At 38.1% G+C, this 24,939-nt stretch overlaps 2 protein-coding genes and 1 long non-coding RNA gene across 5 annotated transcripts; 1 reads left to right on the plus strand and 2 right to left on the minus strand.

Annotated features, from left to right (window-relative positions):
* Positions 1–49: 49 nt before the first annotated feature.
* Positions 50–17,471, plus strand: LOC129379940 (uncharacterized). The gene is made up of 3 exons (XR_008608259.1): positions 50–292; positions 12,898–12,929; positions 17,399–17,471. It is a non-coding gene; the product is annotated as an uncharacterized LOC129379940 (long non-coding RNA).
* LOC129379939 (circularly permutated Ras protein 1-like) lies at positions 3,249–10,440 on the minus strand. Its single transcript, XM_055060897.1, has 16 exons — positions 10,317–10,440; positions 10,146–10,232; positions 9,995–10,080; positions 9,691–9,888; positions 8,569–8,613; positions 8,387–8,476; positions 7,953–8,104; positions 7,759–7,840; positions 6,928–7,049; positions 6,744–6,828; positions 4,984–5,090; positions 4,655–4,767; positions 4,463–4,574; positions 4,216–4,356; positions 3,616–3,709; positions 3,249–3,359 (listed from the first exon to the last, which is right to left on the minus strand). The coding sequence occupies exons 1-16, from the start codon at positions 10,381–10,383 to the stop codon at positions 3,252–3,254; spliced, it is 1,689 nt and encodes a 562-aa protein (XP_054916872.1). The 5' UTR covers positions 10,384–10,440; the 3' UTR covers positions 3,249–3,251.
* LOC129379938 (triokinase/FMN cyclase-like) lies at positions 16,425–24,876 on the minus strand. Of its 3 annotated transcripts, XM_055060894.1 has the most exons (17): positions 24,817–24,876; positions 24,127–24,316; positions 23,198–23,302; positions 22,918–23,105; positions 22,388–22,466; positions 22,143–22,232; positions 21,333–21,367; positions 21,158–21,242; positions 20,801–20,890; positions 19,923–20,039; positions 19,544–19,663; positions 19,180–19,317; positions 19,007–19,113; positions 18,490–18,596; positions 18,384–18,417; positions 18,185–18,277; positions 16,425–17,539 (listed from the first exon to the last, which is right to left on the minus strand). In XM_055060894.1, the coding sequence occupies exons 1-17, from the start codon at positions 24,820–24,822 to the stop codon at positions 17,381–17,383; spliced, it is 1,743 nt and encodes a 580-aa protein (XP_054916869.1). In that variant the 5' UTR covers positions 24,823–24,876; the 3' UTR covers positions 16,425–17,380. The 3 variants fall into 3 exon arrangements, 2 of the variants coding, with proteins under 2 accessions (XP_054916869.1, XP_054916870.1); XM_055060895.1 differs by lacking the exons at positions 23,198–23,302; positions 24,817–24,876 and having other exon boundaries at positions 22,918–23,158; positions 24,127–24,177; XR_008608258.1 differs by lacking the exons at positions 16,425–17,539; positions 18,185–18,277 and having other exon boundaries at positions 19,002–19,113.
* Between the last annotated feature and the right edge of the window lie 63 nt (positions 24,877–24,939).

The following is a 24,939-nucleotide window of genomic DNA, read 5'->3' on the forward strand; positions in this document are numbered from 1 at the left end:
ATGCATCCTGGGTAGATGACGTATGCTAGGTGCATCATGCTAGCTCCGACCAGGTAGAACAGAACCGTCATTTTTGCGCAGTAAGTAACGCTCAGCTTCTTCAATTTGAACCAGATCGCAATAGAGAAATATCAAGAGGAAATGAAAACGAGATGGACCGAACCAATAAAGAAAAAAGTCGGCCGGAAGTGCTAGTGTTTGAGCGGCTGCTGCTTGGACATGCCAACCGGAAATTAGTTCGTTTGCTGCAAAGATCGCAAAAAGCTTCGGTTTCCAAATCAAGCGGTTAACGGTAAGCTTCGCGACCAAAATGTTTTCTCAAATACATTGGAAAAGTGTCTTGCAAAGATTTATAGATGTTGCATTGTTATATTAGTTGATTTAATATCGCTTAGCTTGTGCTAATAGTGTTAGCTCCTGTTTACTGTAGTAAACAGTTGATCACAAACCGGTAACTTTTATTTATTTGTTTGTCGTGTCTTGTGTATAACGCCAATTGGAAACTTTGAGGTAGCTTGCCTGAATCCAGATGTTTTGTGGCCGCAGTTTTGACATCTTGTGTTTTAGTTTTAATTGTGCAGATGACAAAATAGCGACCTCTACATGAGCCAACAAAATGGCGACCTCTGTATGGTCTAACAAAATGGCGACCTCCATATGGTCCAACAAAATGGCGACCTCCGTATGGTCCAACAAAATGGCGACCTCTGTATGGTCCAGCAAAATGGCGACCTCCATATGGTCAAACTGTTAAGCATTCAATTTTTATTCGACTTCATCTTTACACCTGGCTGTGTTTAGTTTCACATCTGGAGCCCTGGAGTTGACTGATGTTTAATTAAACCAGAGTCACTGACCAAAACTCAGTCTTTTAATAAAAACTTGGGTTTTCATGTTTTGATCTGTTTGTGTCAGACTCTGAGAGGTCACCATCTTTACAAAACCTCTCCTACAGAGCATGTGCTCACCACTTCTCTTTGTTTTAGTTGTTTGTCTAAGGGCACGTGGATTTGTAGGGTTTCCCACAGTTGCTTTTAGGTGTTGACGTGACATCGTCACGCATCATGGAAGGTCTCTCAGACAAGCTGTACCAATGTTTTCCTGATTCTGTTTCTGATTAGTTGCACCTCTGGTTTTCCATGTAACAGTCTTCCACTCCCTTCCTGTTTTGTATTATATCTCTAGTTCAGTCAGACTGTAAGAAGAACTCATTTGAACTTTACTTCTCAACTCTTGTCACAGATTCTAAGTTGGATATATATCCAGGCTTTGACTTGACCATTCTATTTTTTATTTTTTTTCATTTGAGTTCTGGCTGTATGTTTACTGTTGTCCTGCTGGAAGGTTTATCCTCTCCAGGATTGTTTGGTAGTTAGCTCCTTCTATTTTACAAAAACCTCTGATCTGATTCCCTTTCCTGATGTAGAATAGCATCCCCAGAGCATGTCACGGCCACCGCCATGTTTTGCTGCTGCTTGGTGTGGTTGGTGTGATGTGATAATGAAGTTTGTGGTTGAATAGACCCAAAATGCAAAAACACTCAGGGAGTTTGAAAACTTTGTCAAGGCAGTTTAATCAAGGGGGAGCAATTAATAATGTAGAACAGGAGGTCCAACGTAGGGCGGTTCATCCAGATAAAAATTTTAGTTACATTTTAAAAGGTTTAAAACTAAAAATATGTACTTTTGAACTAAAATGCAAGATAATCCTCTTTTATGAATATTTTATCAGTTTTTATCAGGACAAATACTCCTATTTGTTTGTACCAAATAGGATTACAAACATCCAGTGAGTTTCACTCAAAGCAGACTTGCACATATTTAAACTGAGTGCACATATTTAGTAAACATAACTAAATAATGCGGGACTTTCTTGAAATTGACCCACATTCACATTTTTTTATGACTACTAACATAAAATCTAGACAGAGAAAACATCAGCTGAAAAATCTAGGACACTGCATGATGTTTTTGTTTCTTATTGTTTTTCCTAACAAGATAAACCTGCAGGACGGAAATGAGTTATGAGTCCATTTGTACAGACTTTATTGTTCATTTAAAATCCCAGGTTTAGTTTAAATTATTTTTTAATGATGCATAATTTTAAAAAAATGGTTTGCAATAAAATAGGTAATGTATTTTTAATTTAACAAACAAAAAACATGTGTCATGGTTGGTGTTTGGGTGGAACCAAAAGAAGGCATCAGAGTTGAAGTGAAGAGTTTTAATTTGGACTTGGAAACAGAGTGAGCTAAAACAACAGAGCCCAGGCTACGTACCTCATGAACCTGAGTACAACAAGTTCATTGTTTGGCAGTGACTCACTAAGACAGAATGGACCTTGGGTAAATTTCCGCCGCTGTAAAAATATGTAATTATCTGCAGATCAGCCGTTCAGATTGCTGATAAATGACTCTTCGTTCTGGTAGACCGGCTGTTTTCAACCAGAACCGGTTTGATCACTCCTTCTGCTAACGCTGCATCACGATGACAATTAAAGTAATTAATTAAATGAATCAGCAAACCCAAACAGGAACTGCAGTTCATTTTCTCGCCACTTGTTGGCAGCAAAAACAAGCAGAAGATTTTTCTTCCGTATCTATGGCGTATCTGATTGATTTCCCCTAACTCTTTAATAAAACTTAATTATCAGATCAAAGCGAGTAAAGTAGAAGAGGGTTTAACTACAAAACAGTTTAAAACAATTAAACTGAGTTGAATTGAGCTGAACATTTTCTAAACAGTGTTGGTAAATGTTTTTTAAAAAATCAGTTTGAATCCATCAGAACATAGTTATTACAATTTCCCAACTTAAGCTTTATAAACTTTTGGTGGATTGTTGAGATAGGGCCTTAAATCAAATAAGGTAAATTGATGTGAGTACAACAATATGAGAAGTAATTGAAGGAAACATGATTTTATTTTGCAATAAAAAACACAAGTCTTTATTTGACATGAAACAGAGAGAAATTATATATAAACTTTCTATAAAACAGAAATATAACCCTTGGCTTAATGGCTCTGCTCCGATTTATTCAGAGAACATGATCCATTTTGGACTGTATTCAACCCAAATTTGTTATCTAAACATCACATTCTCTAACATCAGTTTAAAACTATGAAAATAAAATACCAAATAGTTTTGGCTTTATGTTAAAATGGCAGCTTTTGCACAGGTAAAACATAGACAAATAATACTAAACCGCTCATGAATTTGAATTGTATGTTTCTCTTCTGTAGAATCAGCTTTTTTTACACTCCTTCCATGACCTTTTTCCGGACGGGTGGCATGTAGTTGCTGCTGATGCTTCTGGCTCTCTTCATCTGGTACACCACCTCAGCTGCTTCGTCCGACAGACACTGCTCCAAAATGAGGGAACAAATGTGCATTTATGGGATATTTAAACTGCACGATTGTAAAACATTTGCTTTTAGTTACATTCATAGTTTTCTTAATCTAAATGCAATCAGGCACAACTAAATTTTACTGCATTTAATGTCTCAGTCAGGCAAACTTATCATGTTTGGCATGTTTTTTCTTCAGAGTTTAACTTTATTTTTCTATTATGGCTGAAACTAAAAGTGTTGGCTGGTGTTACGGTAAATGCAAAGGCACCTGAGAATCTGCTTTCATGTTGCCACAAATTGTGGTCATGGTTTCCATCCAGTTACCATAGATACTCTCTTCCTTTTGGATTGGCCTCAACCTACTGCAACGCAGACAGACAGGAAATAATCAATACACGTTTAACCCAGCAATTAAAATGAGCCAAGTCTTAAAACCCAACTTTAGCCTTTTAAAATGAATGGATTCATTCCCACACCAGTCTCCCTGCATTCTGATGGGATTCTAAGTCCTCTTCTTCTTCTCTTTTTTCTTGAAGGTGTTTCACCTCAAATTCAAAAGGATTCTTCAGTTCTGAACATGATTGGAACTGATGAAAATTATAAGTTGCAATCTTGGTAATAGCTGCTGGAAACATAACAAATGTTGCAGCTTTGGTCCCTAATTGAACCGAGTCGACCGGACTACTAGATGTCTGGTAAACATGTAGTGAGATGTGCAATGACAGCACTTGGAAAAATTCAAAATTTAATGGATTGATGTGAAAAACACTCAGTGAGATTCAATGGTTTTGATAGAAAGTGACCATGCTCGGATCTCAGAGAGGAAGTAGTTTCCTCACTACTTCCTGTCGGGCAGTGTTGGTAGTACCTGATGTGTTGCAGCAGGTCTTGTTGAGCTGCTAGCTGCCTCTGTGCTTCGGCCACGCGGCCGTCCATGGTTAAACTGGCGCACAGCTGAGCGCAGTGGACGGCCAGCACCGCCGTGTTGAGTCCTCCCAGGAGAATCTTACTTTAGACAAAACCGACCAAGTGAAGTCAATACCAAAGAATCTAAAAGACAAACCAGTTTGGTTTATTGGGTGATACTGGGAGTAAGCTGTGGTTTTGTTTTTAACCTGCTGGTGGTTACTGGCCGTTGTTCGGTAATGATGCGAGTGACTTTTTGCTGGTCTCTGCTCTTGAAGCTGAGCTGCAGCTGGAATGGAAGCGTGTTCCTCTGGAGACAATCTTGTAACCGAAACATCTCTTAGCAAAACACAACTTCTTTTTGTTTCTGTGCTCAAATGTTTTATTTCTGACTAACTCACATTCCATGTAATCTGGTTTCACAGCAAACTGGAAGGTGATCTCCAGTCCCTTTGTTACGTTTCCGATCTCTCTCACCAGCTTGTGATTGTTCTCGTCCTCATATGGGAAATATCTACAGGGAGAAGAAATGTTTTAGTTGTTTGAACTATTTCATATATCAATACACCAATAAGCCATAACATTTTGACCAATTATCAAGAAACAGAGGTGAGCGGATTGGTCCAAAATATTGATTATTTTGATACCAAGTTGAGATTGATCATGTAGTTTCAGATTTCCTCTTGAAATTATATTTTTTGGTGTGTGTTTGATTTCAGTCTCCACTCACACGCCGTCAGGAGCAAGCAGGGTTGCAGTTACACTTGTTGCTAACACGTTGTCTTCAGAAATGGACTGGATCTCTGTCGCCATGGTGCCGATGCTAACAATGTTCACCTGAGGGGGACAAAACATTAAGAGTTTAAAATGTATTTTTTATGAAGTCTTCACAATGGCAGTGTAGGGTTTATGGTCTCTGGATGAGTTGTGAGCAATGGTGCGACTCGATTAAAATTTTTAGTCAAGTTAATTATAATTTGTTAATCACAAATCATATACACTACCGTTCAAAAGTTTGGGGTTACATTGGAAAGTCACTAAAAGCACTGTACTTTTCAATGAAAATAACTCTAAACCAGTCCTAACTTTAAAGAAATACACTCTATAAATCGCTAATGTGGTAAATGACTATTCTAGCTAAAAATGTCTGGTTTTTGGTGCAATATCTACATCGGTGTATAGAGGCCCATTTCCAGCAACTATCACTCCAGTGTTCTAATGGTACAATGTGCTTGCTCATTGGCTCAGAAGGCTAATTGATGTTTAGAAAACCCTTGTGCAACCATGTACACACATTTGAAAACAGTTTAGCTCCTCACAGAAGCTACAGTACTGAAGGGTGACCCCAAACTTTTGAACGGTAGTGTATATAAGCAACAATTTTGATTCAAAAGGGAATTTTTGTTGCTAAATTACACTGTATAAATCAGAGCTTGTCTGTTCAATTTTAGCAATTGAGGAACCAGTTCTTGACAGTAGTAGTTTTTAAAATAGGATAATGCTTTAAAAATGCTATGGGTATAGACTTTCAAAATAAAACTCAATGTCTTCAAAATAAAAGTCTAACTTTGAATTTTGTAAAATCTGATTTTTGATTGAATGTCTGGCAGCAATCTGTCAAATTGTATATGAGCTATGTTAGGGCTGGACAATAAATCAATAACTTATATCACAATAGAAACATAATCTATATCAACAGCTCTGATAAAATGTTCAATATTCACAGGACTCAGATTTAGAACCGCAAAGCATTCTGGGGGATGTAGGCAGATTAAAGGCTTTTTCCGCTCAATCTGCTGGTCAGAAACATGGACTAACTCACTCAATCTTTGATTACCTGCTGAGTAACTGGGCAGCAGCAGTTTAAGGTTTTGCCACCATATTTGAAATGCTTAAAAATAAAAAACAATGGGGTGGAAACTGTGGATACAACTCTGGATAAAACAGAAAAGGTCACGCCACCAGTCAGATAGTATTTCAATATTTAAAACATAAAGCTTTGTTGTCATCAACTTATGATCACATTTTATACAAATATATGTATTTTTTTAACCTTTTCTTGTAATTGAGTGACAATAAGGATAACATTTTCTCTTTCAGCATGCTTTTATGTTGCTGCTGTGATGCCTGACCTCCATGCTTTCAAGCATTGCTCAAAACTACAATACAAAAATATTTACACCTCAGATTTTCTGCATTTGTAACTGCCATATAATATATTTTGAGTAAATGTGCTTACAGCTCACACCAAAAAACACCAACACATTCACAAACAAAAAAATAGAACACACCTACACAACAATAGTTTCAGTTAACCTTTGGTAGACATTTGTAAAATTGCCGTTATGCTGAGTAAAAAGGCTTAACCACTGCCTGACCAGCTTCCTGTTTAAATGTAAAACAGTGTTACTTTGTTCTTCTTTAGACATTTTAATAAATTCATATTTGTGCCAAGATAACCAGTTAAATGTGCTTAATTTTGTGTCTCACCCTTCCTCCAGTCACATCAGCCAGTCTCCCAATATCAGCCAAGCAGCAGTCTGTCCTTTTAAAGGACATCACTGAGATTATGATTCTGAAAAAAACAAGAAATTGTTTATTTATTCTTAAGAATACAACAAAAACATTCTAGCGTGGAGTTAATGGGGAGGTTAGTGTGTGTGTGTTTCCTGACCCTTTCTCTACTGCCTGCAGACTCAACTGTCTGTAGAAATATGAAGCCTCTGCATTACAGGACAGAACTTGCTCCATGTCTCCGAGTCCGATGTTGGCTCTGCCGTCAGTACACAAAATGACCTGCAGCATACATTGAAATAAAGTTGTGACACAACTGAATTAAACATTCAACCTTTCAGATGAAATTACGTATAAGATCATTTTTATTTTTAGCATAAGATCTGACTTATGCATATTTTGTTTTAAAGGAGCAGTATGATGTATTTTCCAGGCTCATAGTGCCGTTTTATACCGATAATGAGATAACCATGGTACCTTCAGTCATTATTAAAATTCTATGTATATCAAATAGAAAATTTCACTTGAAATTGGGCCTCTGTCTCTTTAAGAAACTCCTCCTCTTTCTAAAACTCTACCTTCAGGAAGTCATTACAACATTGCTCCATTATTAAGCCTTTATTGACGTTTTTTTTTACCAGTGTTTCACTGAGAAGTAGCTCGTGTCACAGGAGCTCGGCCCACCCAGCCGTTTAGCACACCTGAAAGGTGTGCTACCTCATCATTAAAGGTGACGAGTCCTTCTCAAATGTATATAAAAAACTCAAGGCGGCACTTCAGGTATGTTTTTGATGTGGGAATAACATAATAACATGATGTAAATTTAAAAAAAGTCAATTTTAAATGATACTGCCCCTTTAAAAGGGCACAGTAAAAAGAGCTTCTGACTGCCCCCTGCTGGGGGATTCATTATTTTATATTTTTGGCTGATTTTCTGGGAATTCTCAATTTTTAGAAATGTCAACGTTGGCAGGAGTTACTCCTCACTTACCTTGGAGCCGGGGTATTTTGATGCTAACGCTACTGAAGCTAACGCTGCCGGACCGAGAGCTGTTGCTCCATTTTCCCTTAACCTGGAAGACATGGAAATATAAAACACCAGTAGCGTTTCTGTGTTTTTACGCCGTTTAAATTTATAGTGGACAATGAGTTGTCTTTGTTTACTTTTTTGACAGAATTTCTTACTCTTTGACTCTCTGGGTGAGATGTTGGTATGTCTCAGCGATGCAGTGAGGGACACTGTAACCCAAAGCCTGTTTCCAGATGTGTTCGTAGTCAACCAACGCCCAGTCCTTGATGGTGAGCGGAGTCCGAGTACCATCCCCGTAGATAACAACCTGACGGACAGGCAGCAGAAAACGTGACCAAACAAAATCACATTTTAACCTTAAATGCTTCATTTTCAAAGGTTTCATTCAACTTTGAACTTCATTGACCGCACATTCTGAGTCAACAATGGCTTATTGCAAAGGGACCTAGTTATATGACAGAGGCGTCCAAGAAATCCAAACAAACCACAGTTTGACTGAAACAGACTAAACAGCATTGGTGTGAATGCAGCCTAAAAAACAACTCATATCAACGATCTGGCTCAAAAATGGCCGGCACATCAGTCCTACCTCATCATTAAAGGTGACGAGGGCCACCCTGCGGTGCGGCGTCTGCTGCAGCGTGAACGTTAGCGTCTTCTGAAGAGCATCCTGGATTCCCTGTTGGATGACAGCAATCCACCAAGTAATCCACAATCAATAGATTTCACACAGGGTTTAATTTAATCATCAACAACAAATTAATGTCTCACCTCTAATCTGGATATGTGAAGCATTGAGCCGCTATCGGAAGTCACCTAATGAGAAATCATAGAGAAGTGATTGTACTATGATCTTTTTGTGGTCAAACGTATGTAGGTGTTTCTACTTGCAGCTCTTTCTCTTTTTACGTAAAACAACACAACGTCCATCTTGCAAATGCATAAAACATAGAGATATGCTTAAAATGCCCTTTCAGAAGTTACAAATTTAACTACACAAGGAGAATTCAGAAGAGAGCAAAGAAAAGCCAAATAGGGCGTCCTGATTGAATCTAATGGTGTTTGTGAAACCGAAAGCAGAGAGATCGTATCTGTTGTGAAAGCCGAGTCTTTGTTGTGAGTGACTTCTTGTGCTTTAAGTGCTTCTCATCAGTGACACACACTGCCGTTTAGTCTGTTGTTATCAGAGCTAAAACGCCAGATTTTTATCAGTTGTGGTTTGTGTTCTTGGTATTTCTACAGATCGTTTACATGTTTTTTTTATTGGAGATGCTGAACATGCAGATCTTTTAGCTGTTTTCTCTCAAGTCGCTCCTGAATTCAGTTGGTTGAGGTTCAGCTACTAAATACAGACGTAGCAGAAAGGTAGACTGTATTTTAAAGTATATCTTAACATTTCTGTGAAAGTGTATCTTTGGAAAATTTGGAAAAAATTGACCCTGAGGGGCGTGGCCAAGTATAGAAAACATGTTCATGACAGTTTTGCAGTTTTTTCTTAGATAAGATTTTAGTCTCTTTTGAGCAATTGGCTTATGGATGTTTAGTCAACAACAAAACACTTGTATGTTGTACAGCTCATGCAGCGGTAAAACCAGCTGACCAAACATGCTGGGCTTCACCGGGGTTGCTAAATAACAGGCTGGGTTTACTGAGGTTGCTAGGGAACGGCGCGGTGCCTGCTGATTTTGACGTTACGTTCCGCAGGTTTTTGAAACTACTCATTTTCCAGACACCAAAACTTTTAACTTATTGCCAGAAACTATCTGCATTGGGTTTTTTACGCACTTGGCTCTTGCGTTGTTTTAAGATGTAGTAGATAATCAAATGGAAAAAACATGCTCAACTTGAATTTTGCATAATGCTTCTCATTGAAGTTTTCTGTTTTATACAAACCTCTGTAGTGACCGTCATGCTGCCAGAAATGTCCACACAGAAAACAACCATTGTGTCCTCCAGGTTCTGGTAGTCGTCTTCGCTCATTCTTGGCAGGTAGAGGTCGTCAGTACGCACACCCGCACGCTGACCGACGCACACTTGGGCCAAACTTTCGTCTACACCGTTTTCATATCCACAGAACTCGCATACCCACAACTGCACAACAGAGGACAAACTTAAAATGCTAATTTGTGTTCTTACAGGAAGGATTGTCTTTAACAAATAAAACAAAAACCTGGTTATATTGACATGAAATATTTACCTTCTTCCACACTGAGCTGAGACATGACAGCGCAGCACTACATTTCCCACAAATCACCGGGTTCTGGAAGGTCTCCAGGCCTGCATCTGCAAAACAGAAATAGGATAAACTAATGGGAAAATGATGATGTTTGATTTGTGTGTGTCCTGACCTTGGCTCATGTCAGCCAGTTTTCCAAGACCAAGTGAGATGACGTTGATGTTGACCTTAAAACGATTTTCCTCTTCCAGCAAATCAACTGGAAGAATCAAAAAATCGGTTGGAAAAGTAATTACATTTCATCCATATTTAATCTTTAAGAGTTTGATTGAGGGTCACTTACGTCTGGGAGGAACCGGAGGAGGAAGAGAGAAAGGAGTGACAGGAAGTTGAGTGGGGAGAAAAGGCATATTGGGAAGGGAAATGGGTCGAGGTTTTCTCTGGCGGCGTGGCGGCAGCGGCGGAGGACGTGGATCTGATGAAACAAAAATAGATTAAACGACTTAATTCTTCAATTTATCATGTCACTACAGAGACACCGTGATACGGCAGATTTAAACAAGATTCTTCTCTTGAGTAAATTTGATCTCGTGCAAATAAGAAAAAAAAAACAGAAGTTTGCATAACAGATAAGTTCAGTCAGCATTTCCAATGTGTACAACTTGTGAGATTTCTTCTATTTCTAACATTATATATCAAGTGGTCATGTTATATTATTTTCACATATTTTTTAAATGGTGAGAAATCTGGAAGCCGTCTGTCTTTTTGACAGCGTGTTGAAGAGGTACGGAGGTTTTGGAGTGTCTGAATTACTGGTGTTTTCCTGCTGAAGTTAGAGCTGCAGGATCAGATATTCACTCGTTTAGAAAGTCTTGACAACTTGACAACTACGCACAAGTAGGTGCACAAGTCAGGTGTGTCCTGATTTTCTTTGTTACTTAGGTTTTTTAACTTGTATTTTTAACTTGTTTCTTATAATATCACTTTTAACTTTGAACTCTTTCTGTTTCCTTCTCATGTTTTTTAACACTGCAACAACATCTTTGCTTCTTTCCGTGTATTTTTGTTGCATTGTTAAATTATTTCTTATTTATTTTGGTATTTTCTGGTTTCCTTCTTAATTTCTTTCTTGTTTAAACACATTTTGCCTGACTTTTTAATCATGCATCAAAATGACTCTGACATCATGGACTTTCCACTTGTTGAGTTGCAACCTGCACAGCTATGCAGTCTTTCTCTTCTCTTGCTTTTGCAGGCATGCCCACACACACACACACACACACACATACACACACACACACACACACACACACACCACACACACACACACACACACACACACACACACACACACGCATACACACACTTAGGCATGGAGGTTCCTCTTTAATATGCTTTCCTGTTATCTCGCTGCAATACTCTGGAGAATAAAAACGTTCACTTGAGAGAGAAAAACAACTGTTAAGAAGCACTGGACTTGGAAAATGTTGAGTTTTTGCTGAAGTGTGTGAGAAAGTCACCTGTTTGTAAAATCGTTCTGTTTTCATATTCGGGTCCAAACTGAGAATTACCTGCTGTTAGAGAGAGAATTAAAAAGCTAAATATGAAAAGCTTTGATGAATTCAACGGAACAAACAGTTCTATCAACTTTAAAGAGTTTGGTCACATTTTTGTCTTAGTTATTTAAAACTTGCTAAAGGTTCGAAGACATAAACCTTTGTTTGAATATTAGTCCTGATAAAACATTCCTCATGTTTGAGGGAATGGACTGGTCTGAGATGGGCATTTATCAGATTATCATTTATTGTGATACCATTCTTGTAAGAATTTAGATCAGTCATTGTTTTTCTTCTTTTTTTTGCACAAAGGCATCAACAAATATCTGTAAATATGGAAAATACAGTTAAATAAAGAATCTATGTGCAGTTTAGTGATATAAATCCCTTTTTTCTGCATCTGTCTGTCAGATAAAAATGAAGTAATACATAGTTTATCATTATTCACCATAGTCCTATAAAATATCGTGATATATTTCTAAGTCCATGTTGCCCAATGCTACTCACGCTTTCCATCTGGGCCCCAGTTACATACAACATGGCTGCAAGCAAACTCCATCTGGGAACCACAAAGATGGACAGAAATCTTTAAAATTTAAATTACAACTAGAGGAAGAGAGGTTGTCTGTAAGAGACAACAATAAGTCAGAACAGCAATCTGAAAATGACAGCTCAGCTTCCTGGAGTTGCCCTCACAGCATCACCACAGCATCTGGTTTGCCAATCCTGTTATTTTTCAAGCTAACAGGTGGCTGAGTAAAACCATGACAGCAAACACTTCCTCACTTCCTGTGTGAACAACAGTGAGGTGAAGAGAACAAGGCGCTGCTCTGCGAGGGTTTAAATCATTGATGAGGCGAGTTGCTCTGCCAAAAACGAGAACATGACACAGAAACAGACGGGATTTAACCAGCGGCACGCGGCGCTAACCACAACATAAACACAGTGACCAGCAGCCAGAGTCAGGCAGTTACTAGTTACAGTTACTCAGTTATAGTTACTTCTGTCATTTTTTTAAAAACATGTTTACTTTTCTGAGAATTTTTACTTGAGTAATTTTATTATGAAATATTTTTACTCTTACTTCAATAAAACATCTGGATTTTCTTCCCACTGAATGAAAAACAAACATGTTTTAACCAAAAACTCACCAGACAGACATGTTTGTTTCAGATCTTTAATGATGTACAGACTTTGATAAAAGTACTATTTTTGAGTAGGTAAAAAAAATGACACCATTTCTAATTTAATGAATTTTGTGGCCTTCAGGTCAATTTACTAATTGTGTCTGTATTTTGGGCTGCCTCAGTCTCAGGTTTTTTTCAGCCTCTAACAGCTTTTGTTCGGCTTTGCTTTGCATCCCCACAGGATGACGCTGCCACCGCCATGTTCCATATAGGGTGAGTATTTGCTTTCCATCACAACCAGAAAGTCTCTTAAGCCCAGACCTGGCTTTTTCCCATTGATGAAAAAGCACCTTCATGGGATGATGCTGCCGCCACCATATTTTACCAACAATAAAATGTGTTCAGGTTTATATGTAGAGATAATGTCACAATGCACTAATCATTTTCATGTATCTGCTTTATTAAGTAGATGGAATACTTCTGGAAGCTAAAACATAATATAAACATTACATTTATTAACAATACATCTTTATTTTATGTTCATTTGTTACATCTGGTGCCTATTTCAGTATAAAGTGATGAGGTTCAAGAATCCATTCATGTTTTCTGGATGCTAGAAGAATATCCAACTGTAAATATGCGTTTGCTTGGTATTCAAATGAAAATGTGTAACAACTCAGATCTGTGTAGTAGGATGTTATTTCCTCTTAATATTTCTATGGCAACTGTTACGCTAATTCTTCTGAGGGGAAAATAAGAGACTGAAAACCACAACATACCTACAGTACTGCAGTATTTATCATAAAGAAACATTTTCACATCGCCCACGTTTGTCAAGTTTTAACAGAGAAGTGCTGCACTTGACCATTCACTTCCTGAGTCTGGAAGCTAGCCACCAAATAATTCAAATTTACGTATTTTAGCACAAAATGTCATGATAACATTAAATAACTTGAAATAGGCTCCCAAGCACCATATGATAAATAAAACATTTCTCAGGCTGTATGTGTTTAGTGTTGTGGAGAAAATCAGAGACTTGGGTTTAATTTTTAGACATGGGAAACGCTGTCGTCAACCGCTAGCAGCTGCACGTTAGCATAGAAACTGAGAACAGTTCAAGTATGTCCGGCTCTTTTTCAGTTTTTACTGAGAATGTCTGATAACACATGGGTAAAGAATAATTCACAATCATCAAACTGATCATTCTTAAAGTGAAAATGTTTTGTACAAGCTAACATGGCTTAGCATGCGTTAGCATGACTCATTTAATGTTATCAGAAATTGTTTCCTTTTAATCCAGTAGCCACTTTTAGCTTCGGTTTATTTCTCCAAGTTTGGAGGTGACCGATAATTTGGACTCTTAACCTCATTAATTTAAAACATGTAGCATGAAAGCTAGCTGACCCAAATTTAGGCAAATGCAGCTAATCTAGCATTAGCTTAAAAATTACTCCTATTTTATCATGAGTTAATTTTTCTCTCAAAAAACTCTTATCAAATAAAATAATGTTCTTATCAGATATATAAGTATATATATTTTAGAGCAGTTTTATTTTATAATTGTTTTCTTTTATAACTATTTACACTCCTTTGAAGTTTTTTCTTTTTTTCACATAATAAACCCATGTATTTTATTGAGATTTTATGTGATGGACCAACACAACGAATGAAACATTGTGAAGCAGAAGAAAAATATGTATGTATATTTTCTACATTTTTTATGAATGCAAGTCTGAAATGGTGCTACAAATTTTTTATTTGCTCATCTTTACCTGATATAAGTGGCTTCAAATGTTACCTTATCAATAATGGCGCCCATCTAGCAGTAAATAAACCAGTAAATTGAGACAATATTGTGAAATGAAAATGCAATATGAAATGGGAGCAAGACAAAATACAGCCCTACCAAAACACGGTCGCCCTTCAAAACTGATATTTTTTCTTAACAAGAAAAAGGTAACAAGAGGACGTAATGATAAAAAATTTAACACCAACACTAAGAGACATAAACGATTTCCTAGGGATGATAGATGTAAGGAAAAAAATTAATTAATGTATCAAAAAAGACAGACAATCATGACTCAGGTTTCCGGCTCTTCATCTTATCGCAAACTTTGGATTGTTTGTTTGATTGATGTAGTGGCAGAACTTTGATTTGGCTCTTTCTGGTGTTTTTTCTCTGTAAAAATGTTTTATCTGGCTCTGGTTCATTGAATTTAAGCTTCTAATGAGCCAAAATCTTTACATTTTGACTCCTTGCTCATGCGGAAGTGTAGCGCCGCTGTCCGAGTGATGCGGTTTAACATGAAAACTTTGTCCTCATATTTTTCATGTTAGAATGATGTAATTTTCACATTTGAACAAAATGTTATCACTATTACACATATTCTTCTGGTGATAAAAAAAACATTTCATGCTGTATGAATTATGTCATTTATTTTGCAGAAGTCTAAAAAACGTTGTTGAACGTTAAATATCTATTTTCTTTTGGGTTGGCAGCTCTGTTCTAATTTGCTGGAATAATCTTGATTCATATTAAAGAAAATTTTTTCAAAAACAGTTAATTAAATATTTGAAACCACCATTAGGCTCATTGTTGGTGATTTAAACCTTTGGCGATTTATTGCCTGACTCAGTTTTCCGGCCTTCCTTTTAAATCGCACACATTTAAAAGGTCATCCTCCTAGATTTAAAAAACTTACTCAAGCCATTTTATGAAGTTTCAGAAGAGGAAATACAATATTTGTAGGATTTTTTTCACCTTTTATGTATTTGTTCAATGAAAAGATTTCGATCAGTAAGAGGAGCCTCTTTATGTCTGTTACATTCAATCAAATATCAAATATTGTAAACATTGCAGTTAGTTTAAAAGACCCAGATTAACATTATGGCTCTGAAATTGCTGAAAAGGTCCACATAAACCTGAGGATGAAGCGGAGATGTTTGGTAATGGTGGTTTATCGTCCCACAGCGAAACAGAGCGAGGAGCGACTCACCTTTGTCGTGGTCTGTGTGCAGCGAGTGCAGTTTGTTAAACTGAAAGCTTTTCTTTCATGCAGCAGGTCGGTGGAGTGCATGAGTGTGGGAGTGCTCAGAGAGAGGAGCAGGAAGTCGGTGAACGGGTGGAGGTTGAGAGAAACACCAAGAAATGAAAGTTAAAAGGAAGAGGAGAGCAAAGACAGAAAACAGATTAATTTATCTCATCTTTACTGAAAAAAGAACTGCTTAATTTTAATCTGTCAGCTTCTGCTGTTTCCTCAGCTGATTGATTTCCTAAATATATATATATAAAAAAAACAACCTCACTGCATCTCAGCTTGTCTCAAACAGCTGTGAACTTTTCACATTTTTACACGTTTCATCTTCAACCTCAGTGTGTTTTGTTGCCATTTTATAAGTTAAACAGACGCAGATAGTTGTGGAGCAAAAGTTTGTACTGGTTCTTAAAAAGGCAACAAAACCGAACCTTTTTAACGTTTGATATTTAGCAGAAAACTCATTCTGCACTTCAGGTCGAATATGTAATCCATAGGGTAAAACATGGGGTGATGGCATTATGCTGTGGGACTGCTTTCCTTTGACACTGTCAGGGAAACAAGATGTCCCTGAACACACAATCTGAGTTGGCTCGGATTAGAGCAAAGCATCTAAAGGTGTTTAACATGTCCTAGTCAAAGGCCACACATAAACAAACTGTGCAAAGACTTGAAATCTGTTTACAGACAAGGTGATATACTGAGGGTTTTCTGGTGTAAAAACAGTCAAAAATGACACTTTATAGCAAATATTTTTATTTAGTTAGTGCAACTGGGAAACGTCAACACAGTTTTTGACAAAAACATATAATTTCAGAGACTATCTAGGTAAGATGGAGAGTCAGTACTTAATTTTTAATGTAGAAGAGGTTAGAGTTTGTAGAAAGTTTGACTCAATTACAGTCAGTCTGATGCTAAACTAAAATAAAACCAGGAACATTTTTTACAGTGTAGCTCAAATAATAGACTTATTTGTTTACTGTGTCCATGAAGACACAGTAAACAGATGGAAGTTCATCTTTTTCATATCTAAAAGCAAATGGAAAATGAACATTCAGATTTCAAATGTGAATAATTGAAAAATGAAGGAAACACCACAGCAATTTAAACAATTGTATGTCATAAATTAACTTTGTCCAACATGTAGGCTCGAATGTTGGGGTTTATGCAGGGTTAGCAAATCCAAACACTTTGTCTTCTAAACAGGAAAACAAAATAACACAAAGAAACACGTGAACGTCCCAATTTTTAGCTGATTTTAATTTTAACAGAACAAAAAACAGTAAAGATTGAGGCAAGCACTGCTTTTCTCAGATGTGACACCACTTCATATTTTACATTTGTTCGAAGCAACATTTAACAGCAGGTGGTCATTTTCAAGGCTTTCTATAAAAAAAATTGGTTTTATTTTTATTTATTTTGATAATTAGCCCAACAGAAATGCAAAAACTATTTTTGTTTATGTAAAACTGCACGATGGTGCTGATGTCTAAATCGTAAGGCACAATTGAGGCATTTTTTTCACATTTTCTTAAAATCATAGGAATGACTAGGATTCAGTCTAGAGGGTCTAACCACCACTCTATGCAAGCAAATATGAAAACAAACATTTGACTGTAATAAAACTGATTTTTGTGATTAAATTGTCAATGTTTGTGACTAATCTCTACTAACATTGTGGGTTTTGCTTCACTTCTGCTCCGCCAGCGTTTCTACGACGGCTCTCAACATGGCGGCTACGGCCACGGCACCGGGGTCAGGCAGGGTGACCCGCTCGGCGGCGATGTAGCTGGCCCGCCCGGCCCGCGCTGTGAGGTCACGGGTTGCCTCGGCTCCCGCAGCTGCTTTCTGTGGAGTCGGAGGAAATAAAGGGGAGACGACCGGTTTTAGCCGTCAAGTTGTCGACATCATGCACAAAATCTTTACTGTATGCATGATATGTAAAAGAAAAAGGGACGCAGTGCTTTGCTACTAATTGTCAACACTGCAACAATGAGATAACAAGATCAGGCAAAATATAATTAAAAAGAAATATCGAGGTAGAGGGAAGTACATCAGTAATGCTAGCTTGACTTTGACAAGCTAGCATGTAGACGTGCTGTGGAATTCGGGTCAGTTAAAAAAAAAAATTTAATGTTCTGTTCTTTGTGTGGAAAATGTTTGTGTTTTGGGGTTAAATCCTGATACATTAGTAGAGCTGTTGTCACTCAGTTGCCATTGTCAACAGATCTGTTTGTAGCAAAACTGACTGAGAGGGCAGAAAAACTGAAGATAAAAAAGTGGCTTTGAGTTGTTTAATGGTTTTTCTGTGTTATTTTTCCCTTTTGCTGTGGTGCATTCACTAAATTAATAATACCTACATCTCCAGGTTTCATTTTGTTAACAGTTGTTCTACAGGTTCATGGAAAAGTCTTTTTACCCTCCATTGTTGTGCGCATGCATGAAAGTTCTGGATGGAAACAATAATATGAAACGTGTCTGTAGTTACTGTACCGCCACAGCTGCATGAAGCACATCCATTTGTCCAGCAGGTGGTGCTGTAGTTAGCTTCATGAGCTCCTCTGCAGCCGGACACAAAGCATCCAGCTACAGAATGAAGACAGCAGCAGAGGTCAGAGTTCAAACAGGGTCAGGCTTAACAGTAAATTACATTATGTCATGATAAATCTAAACATGAATCCTCGTTTCTCACCATCGTTCTGTCTCCAGGGTCAGCGCCTCCGTATCTGAAGGAAGACATTTTTTTACTTTGATCTCTTTAGACTGATGTGTTTAGGTGATGTAGGTTATCTGGGTACCTTCTCATGGCTTGCGTCCCAGCATGCACTGCAGCAGCCCAGGCAGCGCCGTTGGTCTTCCCCTCGGTCACATGACCAGCTGCAGCGGTGAGAAACAGACTGTACAGCTGAAAAACAGAAAATAAGAACTGATCTCAGATTGTTTGGCAAAATATGAACATAATTAAATACATAAAGCAAACTATGGCAGGCCATTTTAGCACATAATCAAACCGCTGTGAATTGTTTCATTACATCAATCTTGGGTTATATGTGTTAAGCTTGTCAAGGAAGTGATTCTTGTCCGAGTTGTGCTGTTTTATTATCATTTGAAAAAAATAAAGAAATGTCAAAGAACTGTAAGAATTGCATTTACTCAATTCTTTAGAAAAAGAGCATTTATGTTTATTAATTAAAATTTGAAGTGTCTTTAACATCAGTTTTACTGTTCATGTTTGTCAAGTTTTCAGCTTCATTGTTTCTCTCTATAATGAACATTTTTGGTTCTTGAAAACAGTAACAAATCAGCTTGCCGTACTGCTCCCGAGGATCCGCCCATTTTCTCCTCCACCAATCCAGCGAGGACGGAAAGCAGTCGCCCCGGGCAACCAGGAACCACATGATCCCGGAGCCACTCCTGAACGGCTGCAGGAGCAACATGATAATGGTTTGGTATTGGTTTTTATTTTCCTCCTGTAAAAACTCTCTCACCTCTAGCGGCCTGAGCGTGAGTGTTGCCACAATCTCCGTCCCCGGAAGCCCGGTCCAGAGAGTTTAGTTCCTCCTGCTTTTCCAGCAAGGTGGAACAGATCTTGTTTAAAACTTTGTGCATAACGGGACTGAGAGGCCCTGGGAAAATGTAAAAGATTAAATTTACATGGAAATAATACATTAACATAGGAACCTAAGTTAACTAGCTTGATTTTTAGTACCAAATAAGTTAAAAAATAGTAATTTAATAATAATTTTTTGTCCTGTTGCAGTTCGCTTTGTATAAATTTCATTACCAGCCTCTGGAAGCGTTATTTACAATATTTCTACATGAAATAAACAGATTTTAACAAAATTTAGTGACCTTTGGCGTGTTTGTCATCCTGTGGCCGTGTGATCATAACAGGAGCTGAAGTGATGCAGTTGCGTCCGCTCACAGCAGCAGTGCTGAGGTTTGGCCAGGCGGGGGCGCTGGTCTTAGTATCTGAGTTGAGATATGCAGTTAACTAACACTGCAAAAACAGATTAAACTTAATAAGTTGACTAAATTTTAGTTACATAAATGTAAAAATGTCTCACACAGTAAATTAGTGAAAAAAAAATTCTAAATAGTTTTGAAAACTCTTGAAGCAGAAGCACATGAAATCAAACAAAATTTAAATTTTCACCTAAACCTAAAACTCTTCCTTCCATATTATTACTTTTTAAATAATGACGTGAAACAAAAGGTTTATGCTGTTTACCAAACAGCCTCAGTGTTTCTGGGTTGACCTTCATCAGGGTCAGAGAAACTCCCGCCATCTCCAGTGATGTCATGAACGGCCCCGACATCACCCTGGCAACCACAACCCCACGGCTCTCTGTAACCATGGAGACCGTCAATAAACCTCCGCACAACCGTTGGAACAAAAGTCTTGATTTTGTTCCCCTAAATTTCCAACAAAAACATCAAAATAAAGACGACAAAATAGTGTTGCTTTTATATTTAACATTTCCAAAACGACTCAACTGTTTTAAGTGAAACACAAAATAAGGACAAATCGACTTAATCACCAGTTAAATTTTTGGCCTTAAAAAACACTTTTTATATTTTTAACCAAAATAATCTACCTCAGTTTAGGATTATTCATTTGAGGTCCATTCCATGCTTCACTTTGTCCCTTGTATCCAAAAAACGCATCCTTAAAAACTGCATCGGAAATCTAATGTTGGCACGTTTCTAAATCTTTTTCATGAACATTAGCCCTCACCAAACCCGAAAGAATAATCTTAAATTTACAGGACTTTTAACAGCTTCAAATGTCAGTTTTAAGGAGTAAAAATCTACGACCTTTTGTTTTAAATCCTTTAATGCTGAAATATCTGGTTGCACTTAAAAACAAGTGTCCCCAAATATAGAGTCTAAATATAAATTTTTTAAATAATTAACCAGTTTATATCAGTGCAAGCTAATCTTTGCAATATTGTGTACAATGTGATAACGGTAAATGTGTGATTTCTTATGCAGCCCTGGCTAAGGTGGTGTTAAATCATGCTGTTACTGTTCTAACGTAGTATACTACTGAAACACTGATATTAAGTTTCGTTAAATGGCTACAGATGGAAGCGGCTCTCTGCTCACCCAGGCAGGTGATGGCCGCTTGGGTAACAACAGCCATCTCCAGGCAGGACAAAGCGCCAAGGTTGTTCACACACAGAACAACACTGTCACCTGTAATAACAACATTAGAAACCAAGTTTTAATAAGCAGTTCATGCCTTGACTGGAGTCACTAAGGCATAAAACACCTGATCCTGGAGAGGCTGTGAGGTTGATCACTATATTTTAGGATGTTTTGGGGTGTCGTGGTCGGGCACTAGGGGGCCCCACTCACCGGAGAAAGGAGAGATATACAGATATATAGCTTAAATAAAAACAAACAGTAATATGGTACATGCTAACTGAAACACCAAACTAATAAGAATGTCATAACCTTGACCTGATTTCAAAGGCAGATGTGATTGGCTGTCTGGGTTGGTCATGTGATCGATCATCGTCTTCACCACCTCATCTGCAGACGCCACCTGATTGTCAAGAACCCAAAGAAACAAAGCTTGTTCATACATTAAAATAAAAACGACTACGGGTGGTTAGTGTTAGTATTTCTGGCTGACCTTTGACCTCTTAATTCCAGGCTCTCCATGGATTCCTGATGGACAACAGATTCATATGTAGTACAAGTTAAGACTGAATTATTTGAGAATAAGTCAAACAAAATATTATTTACAGTGACAGTAATAAATTTTTGAGTCATGCTAACAGCTAATTATATAAACATTATTAATAGGGTATTTTATCCTGCAGCAATAACCCATTATTCATTTAAATTAAAATGATTTAAACCATTTCCACTCTGATGGTTAATATTTTCTGAAGGGCAATTTTGTCATAGAAACATCATGATCCGTTTTATTTGTGGTTTCTTTTGTGTTTTTTTATTTCTGTTTATTTATTGTTTTTGGTTGTTGTGTTTCAGTTTGGATATTTTGAATATCTTCCAGTTCCAGGGTTAAGCATTCTTCACAAATTAAAGTTTATTGGTCTCTTTTTATTTAATGTTCTTTTAGGATCAGCCAAGTATTTCTGAATTTGAGAGCAAACTTGCATTTTTATATCATTATCAATTACTTGGAAATGGTCTCAAAACAACAGTATGGTCGTTTATGGCAATAATTACTTGGGCAATTTATCGTAAGCAAAGTGTGTTATTGTGACAAGTCTAGAGTCAAATAAAAACTCTAGAAATAAAAACAGTTTTAGTGAAGTTTTTCAGTTTTTAAAGCATTTTAAACCACTACTAGAGCAGTTTCATAACAATCCCTTATAGATAGAATGAAAAGTTAAACCTCCGTCCATCAGGTCTACAACCTCAACCCTTCCTCCACGTTTTACCAAACTCTCGACCCTCCTGTCACGGCTCTCACCCAGTCCCAGCTCCATGGCTCCTGGCGGCAGGTCGAAAGAGGGAAGACATCCTGGAACGCTGCATGGAGAAAGACTCACTCCCAATGTGCCTGTGATGGAAGAATCCATCACAAACAGTGAAATTATCAGATAAGATGAACTCAGGCAAGTCAAAACAGTGGTGTTCAAACCAAAAGACATAATTTTCAAAAGCACTAATACCACAAAATAAATCTAGAACTATTTTTACTTCTCAAAAACTCACCAATCCCTTTCAAAACTTCTTTCATCTTGGAAACAATCTGGTCCAACGAACAGCCTTCTTCTGCCAACGCCCCGGCCAGCTGAACACAGTTTAACAGCAACACTTTTATTCATTTTATCCATCCGTCCACTTTCTAACACCCTTATCCCCCAGTGGGGTCAGGAGGTGCCGGTGCCCATCTCCAGCTGACCTTTTGGGCGAGAGGCGGGGTCACCCTGGAAGGTCGCCCGTCTGTCGCAGGGCAGAGACAGACAGGACAAGCAACCATGCACACACACTCACACCTGGGGACAATTTAGAGAGACCAATTAACCTGACAGTCATGTGTGGGAGAAAACCCACGCATGCACAGGGAGAAGATGCCAACTCCATGCAGAAAGACCCCGGGCTGGGAATCGAACCCAGGACCTCCTTGCAGCAGTGCGACCAACTGTGCATTTTAACTAGAAAAGTTAAATAAAAACACTTTCCTAACTGATCCGTCATCTGATCCTTTTCTGATTGTGGTTTCAGCTGTTTTTGTGACCCACCTTGTGTATGAAGACGGTGCCACACAGGCCTCTCCTGCCGGCTTTACTGGGCCGGTCGAAGGCGCAGTCCTCTGCAACAATCACCATGTCCACGGCCACTCCCTGGTTACGGGCCTGCTCTGCCGCGAGGCCAAAGTTCAGCCGGTCCCCGGTGTAGTTCTTCACGATGAGAAGAACCCCAGAAGCTCCTGGAGAGCCAGAAAGAGGCGCCAGACTCCACATTTAGGGTTTTATCTGAAAACTACATTTAAATTAGTTAATATTTGAAGAGCAGATTTACCTGCTTGGTGTAAGGTGAGAATGGCAGCCAGGATGCTGGCAGGAGGCGGAGAGGCAAACACTCCTCCTGCCACGGCTGCAGACAGCATGCCAGCACCAATATAACCTGATGACGCACCAGTAACATTAAACTGGGACCAGCAACATTAAACTGGACCAGCAACATCAAACTGGGACCAGTAACATTAAACTGGGACTCCAGTTTAACTGCAAACCTATAGAATGGTGGGGAGAAAAAAGTACACCCACTTCTGGTTCTCTGGTTTTACATACTACCACAAATTAGGATCTAAAACGATTTAAATTCAACTTAAAGAGAACTAAAAACATCAAGAAGACTTAAAAAAATATGAAGCAAAAAAAAAAGAATATCTTTGAGTCGACGTAAAATGGTCATCTTTATAAAAAAAGCGATGCACTGATTTAAAAAACCTGATTTGCCAATGCTTTTTTTGTCTGAAATTTTGCTAAATCTTGTAAGAACCCTTCTCAATTAACTTTAGATTCTAATAAACATTTAACAATTGAAAACATTTTAAATATATAAACAACACAAGCAACAAATAAAATGAATTCAAACAAAACTGTGCTTCAAAAGACGGGGCTGGTTGAGACTGAAGCACCAAACTGAAAACCAATTTTTGGTAGAAAAAGAGAAAAATGATAAATAGTTCAAATGGAAATGATCAAGTTAATCTTGTGATTAATTATTATCAGTGGATAAGATAGGCTTCATATTTAGCTATCGGCTGATCAACAATCTCCCAAAACTAAGGAATCCATATTAAAAAGGATAAATAAAAATTCTTATGGTAAGAAATTTATCATAATAAATGATGCGATAATTATGCACTCCTAGTTTCCCTAAATGATCAGGGTGTACTTTCTTTTCTCCAACATTTAAAGGTCATGGATAGTAAAAAGTCGTACCCCCGTGTGCCGGCTCATGTCCAGAACCTCCTCCGGACAGCAGGCCCACTTTGCCCTTCAGACTGTCCAGGTCAGAGCGAAGCACGACCCTGTGGCCCTTCAGCAGAGCGAGGCCCCCGGAGGCCCTGACCAGGCCGCACAGGGCCTCATCAACACAGCAATCCACCGAGTTGATCAACTTCCTCTGGGCCTGGGAACGTCAAACTAAATATTATGATTAAGTGACGCAAACGGAGCTCATCAGAGGATTTCTGCAAAACTAAAACACTAAAAAGACATGAAAGATTCGAGAAGATGCAGGTATTGGAAGATTGATCTCATAAGTTTTCTAGAAATCTTGGAAACTTCTGAGATTGAAAAGTGGAATATTTTCTAAAAAAAAAAAAAAAAAAAAGTTTTAGATTAGTTTTTGAAATTTTCTGAAAAGAACCCTTAGATTTCTGAGTTAGTTTTTGACTTTTGCAAATTGTCTGAGGATGAAAAGTAAAAATGTTTGACCCTTGTAACTCAGAAATGAGCCTTTGCAGCTGAATGGACTCTGATCTCTGGTTCTGCAGAGCACGGTGAGCTGAAACCACGTTACCAAGACGCTCCATTCATCCAACCAGACTCCACTAAATGATGATAAAGCTTCACCAACACTCAGTGCATGACTGTCCTGGTGATAAAACAGCAGATTCACTCACTTACCTCCATGTTTAGCTCCTGTTGTTGCTTCTCCCGACAGGCAGCAGCACGATGACGTATCGGCGTCAAGGCGAAGAGATTTAGAGGCAAAAACCGGATGTTGGTTCCTTTCAAAAATAAAATCGC

The sequence above is a fragment of the Poeciliopsis prolifica genome, unplaced genomic scaffold (assembly GCF_027474105.1).
Source record: "Poeciliopsis prolifica strain line A6 unplaced genomic scaffold, Auburn_PproV2 SCAFFOLD062, whole genome shotgun sequence".
NCBI classification, from domain to species: domain Eukaryota; kingdom Metazoa; phylum Chordata; class Actinopteri; order Cyprinodontiformes; family Poeciliidae; genus Poeciliopsis; species Poeciliopsis prolifica.

Excerpts from the sequence above, each read along its gene's own strand:
- LOC129379939 (XM_055060897.1), bottom strand. The coding sequence starts at position 10,383 with ATGCCTTTTCTCCCCACTCAACTTCCTGTCACTCCTTTCTCTCTTCCT. Across the intron at positions 4,768-4,983 it reads CTGCTTGCTCCTGACGGCGT|ATATTTCCCATATGAGGACG; the intron begins GTGAGTGGAGAC and ends TTCTCCCTGTAG. Across the intron at positions 3,710-4,215 it reads GACCTGCTGCAACACATCAG|TAGGTTGAGGCCAATCCAAA; the intron begins GTACTACCAACA and ends TCTGCGTTGCAG.
- LOC129379938 (XM_055060894.1), bottom strand. Across the intron at positions 18,597-19,006 it reads TGGGCGGATCCTCGGGAGCA|CTGTACAGTCTGTTTCTCAC; the intron begins GTACGGCAAGCT and ends TCTGTTTTTCAG. Across the intron at positions 18,418-18,489 it reads GGGACGCAAGCCATGAGAAG|ATACGGAGGCGCTGACCCTG; the intron begins GTACCCAGATAA and ends GTCTTCCTTCAG.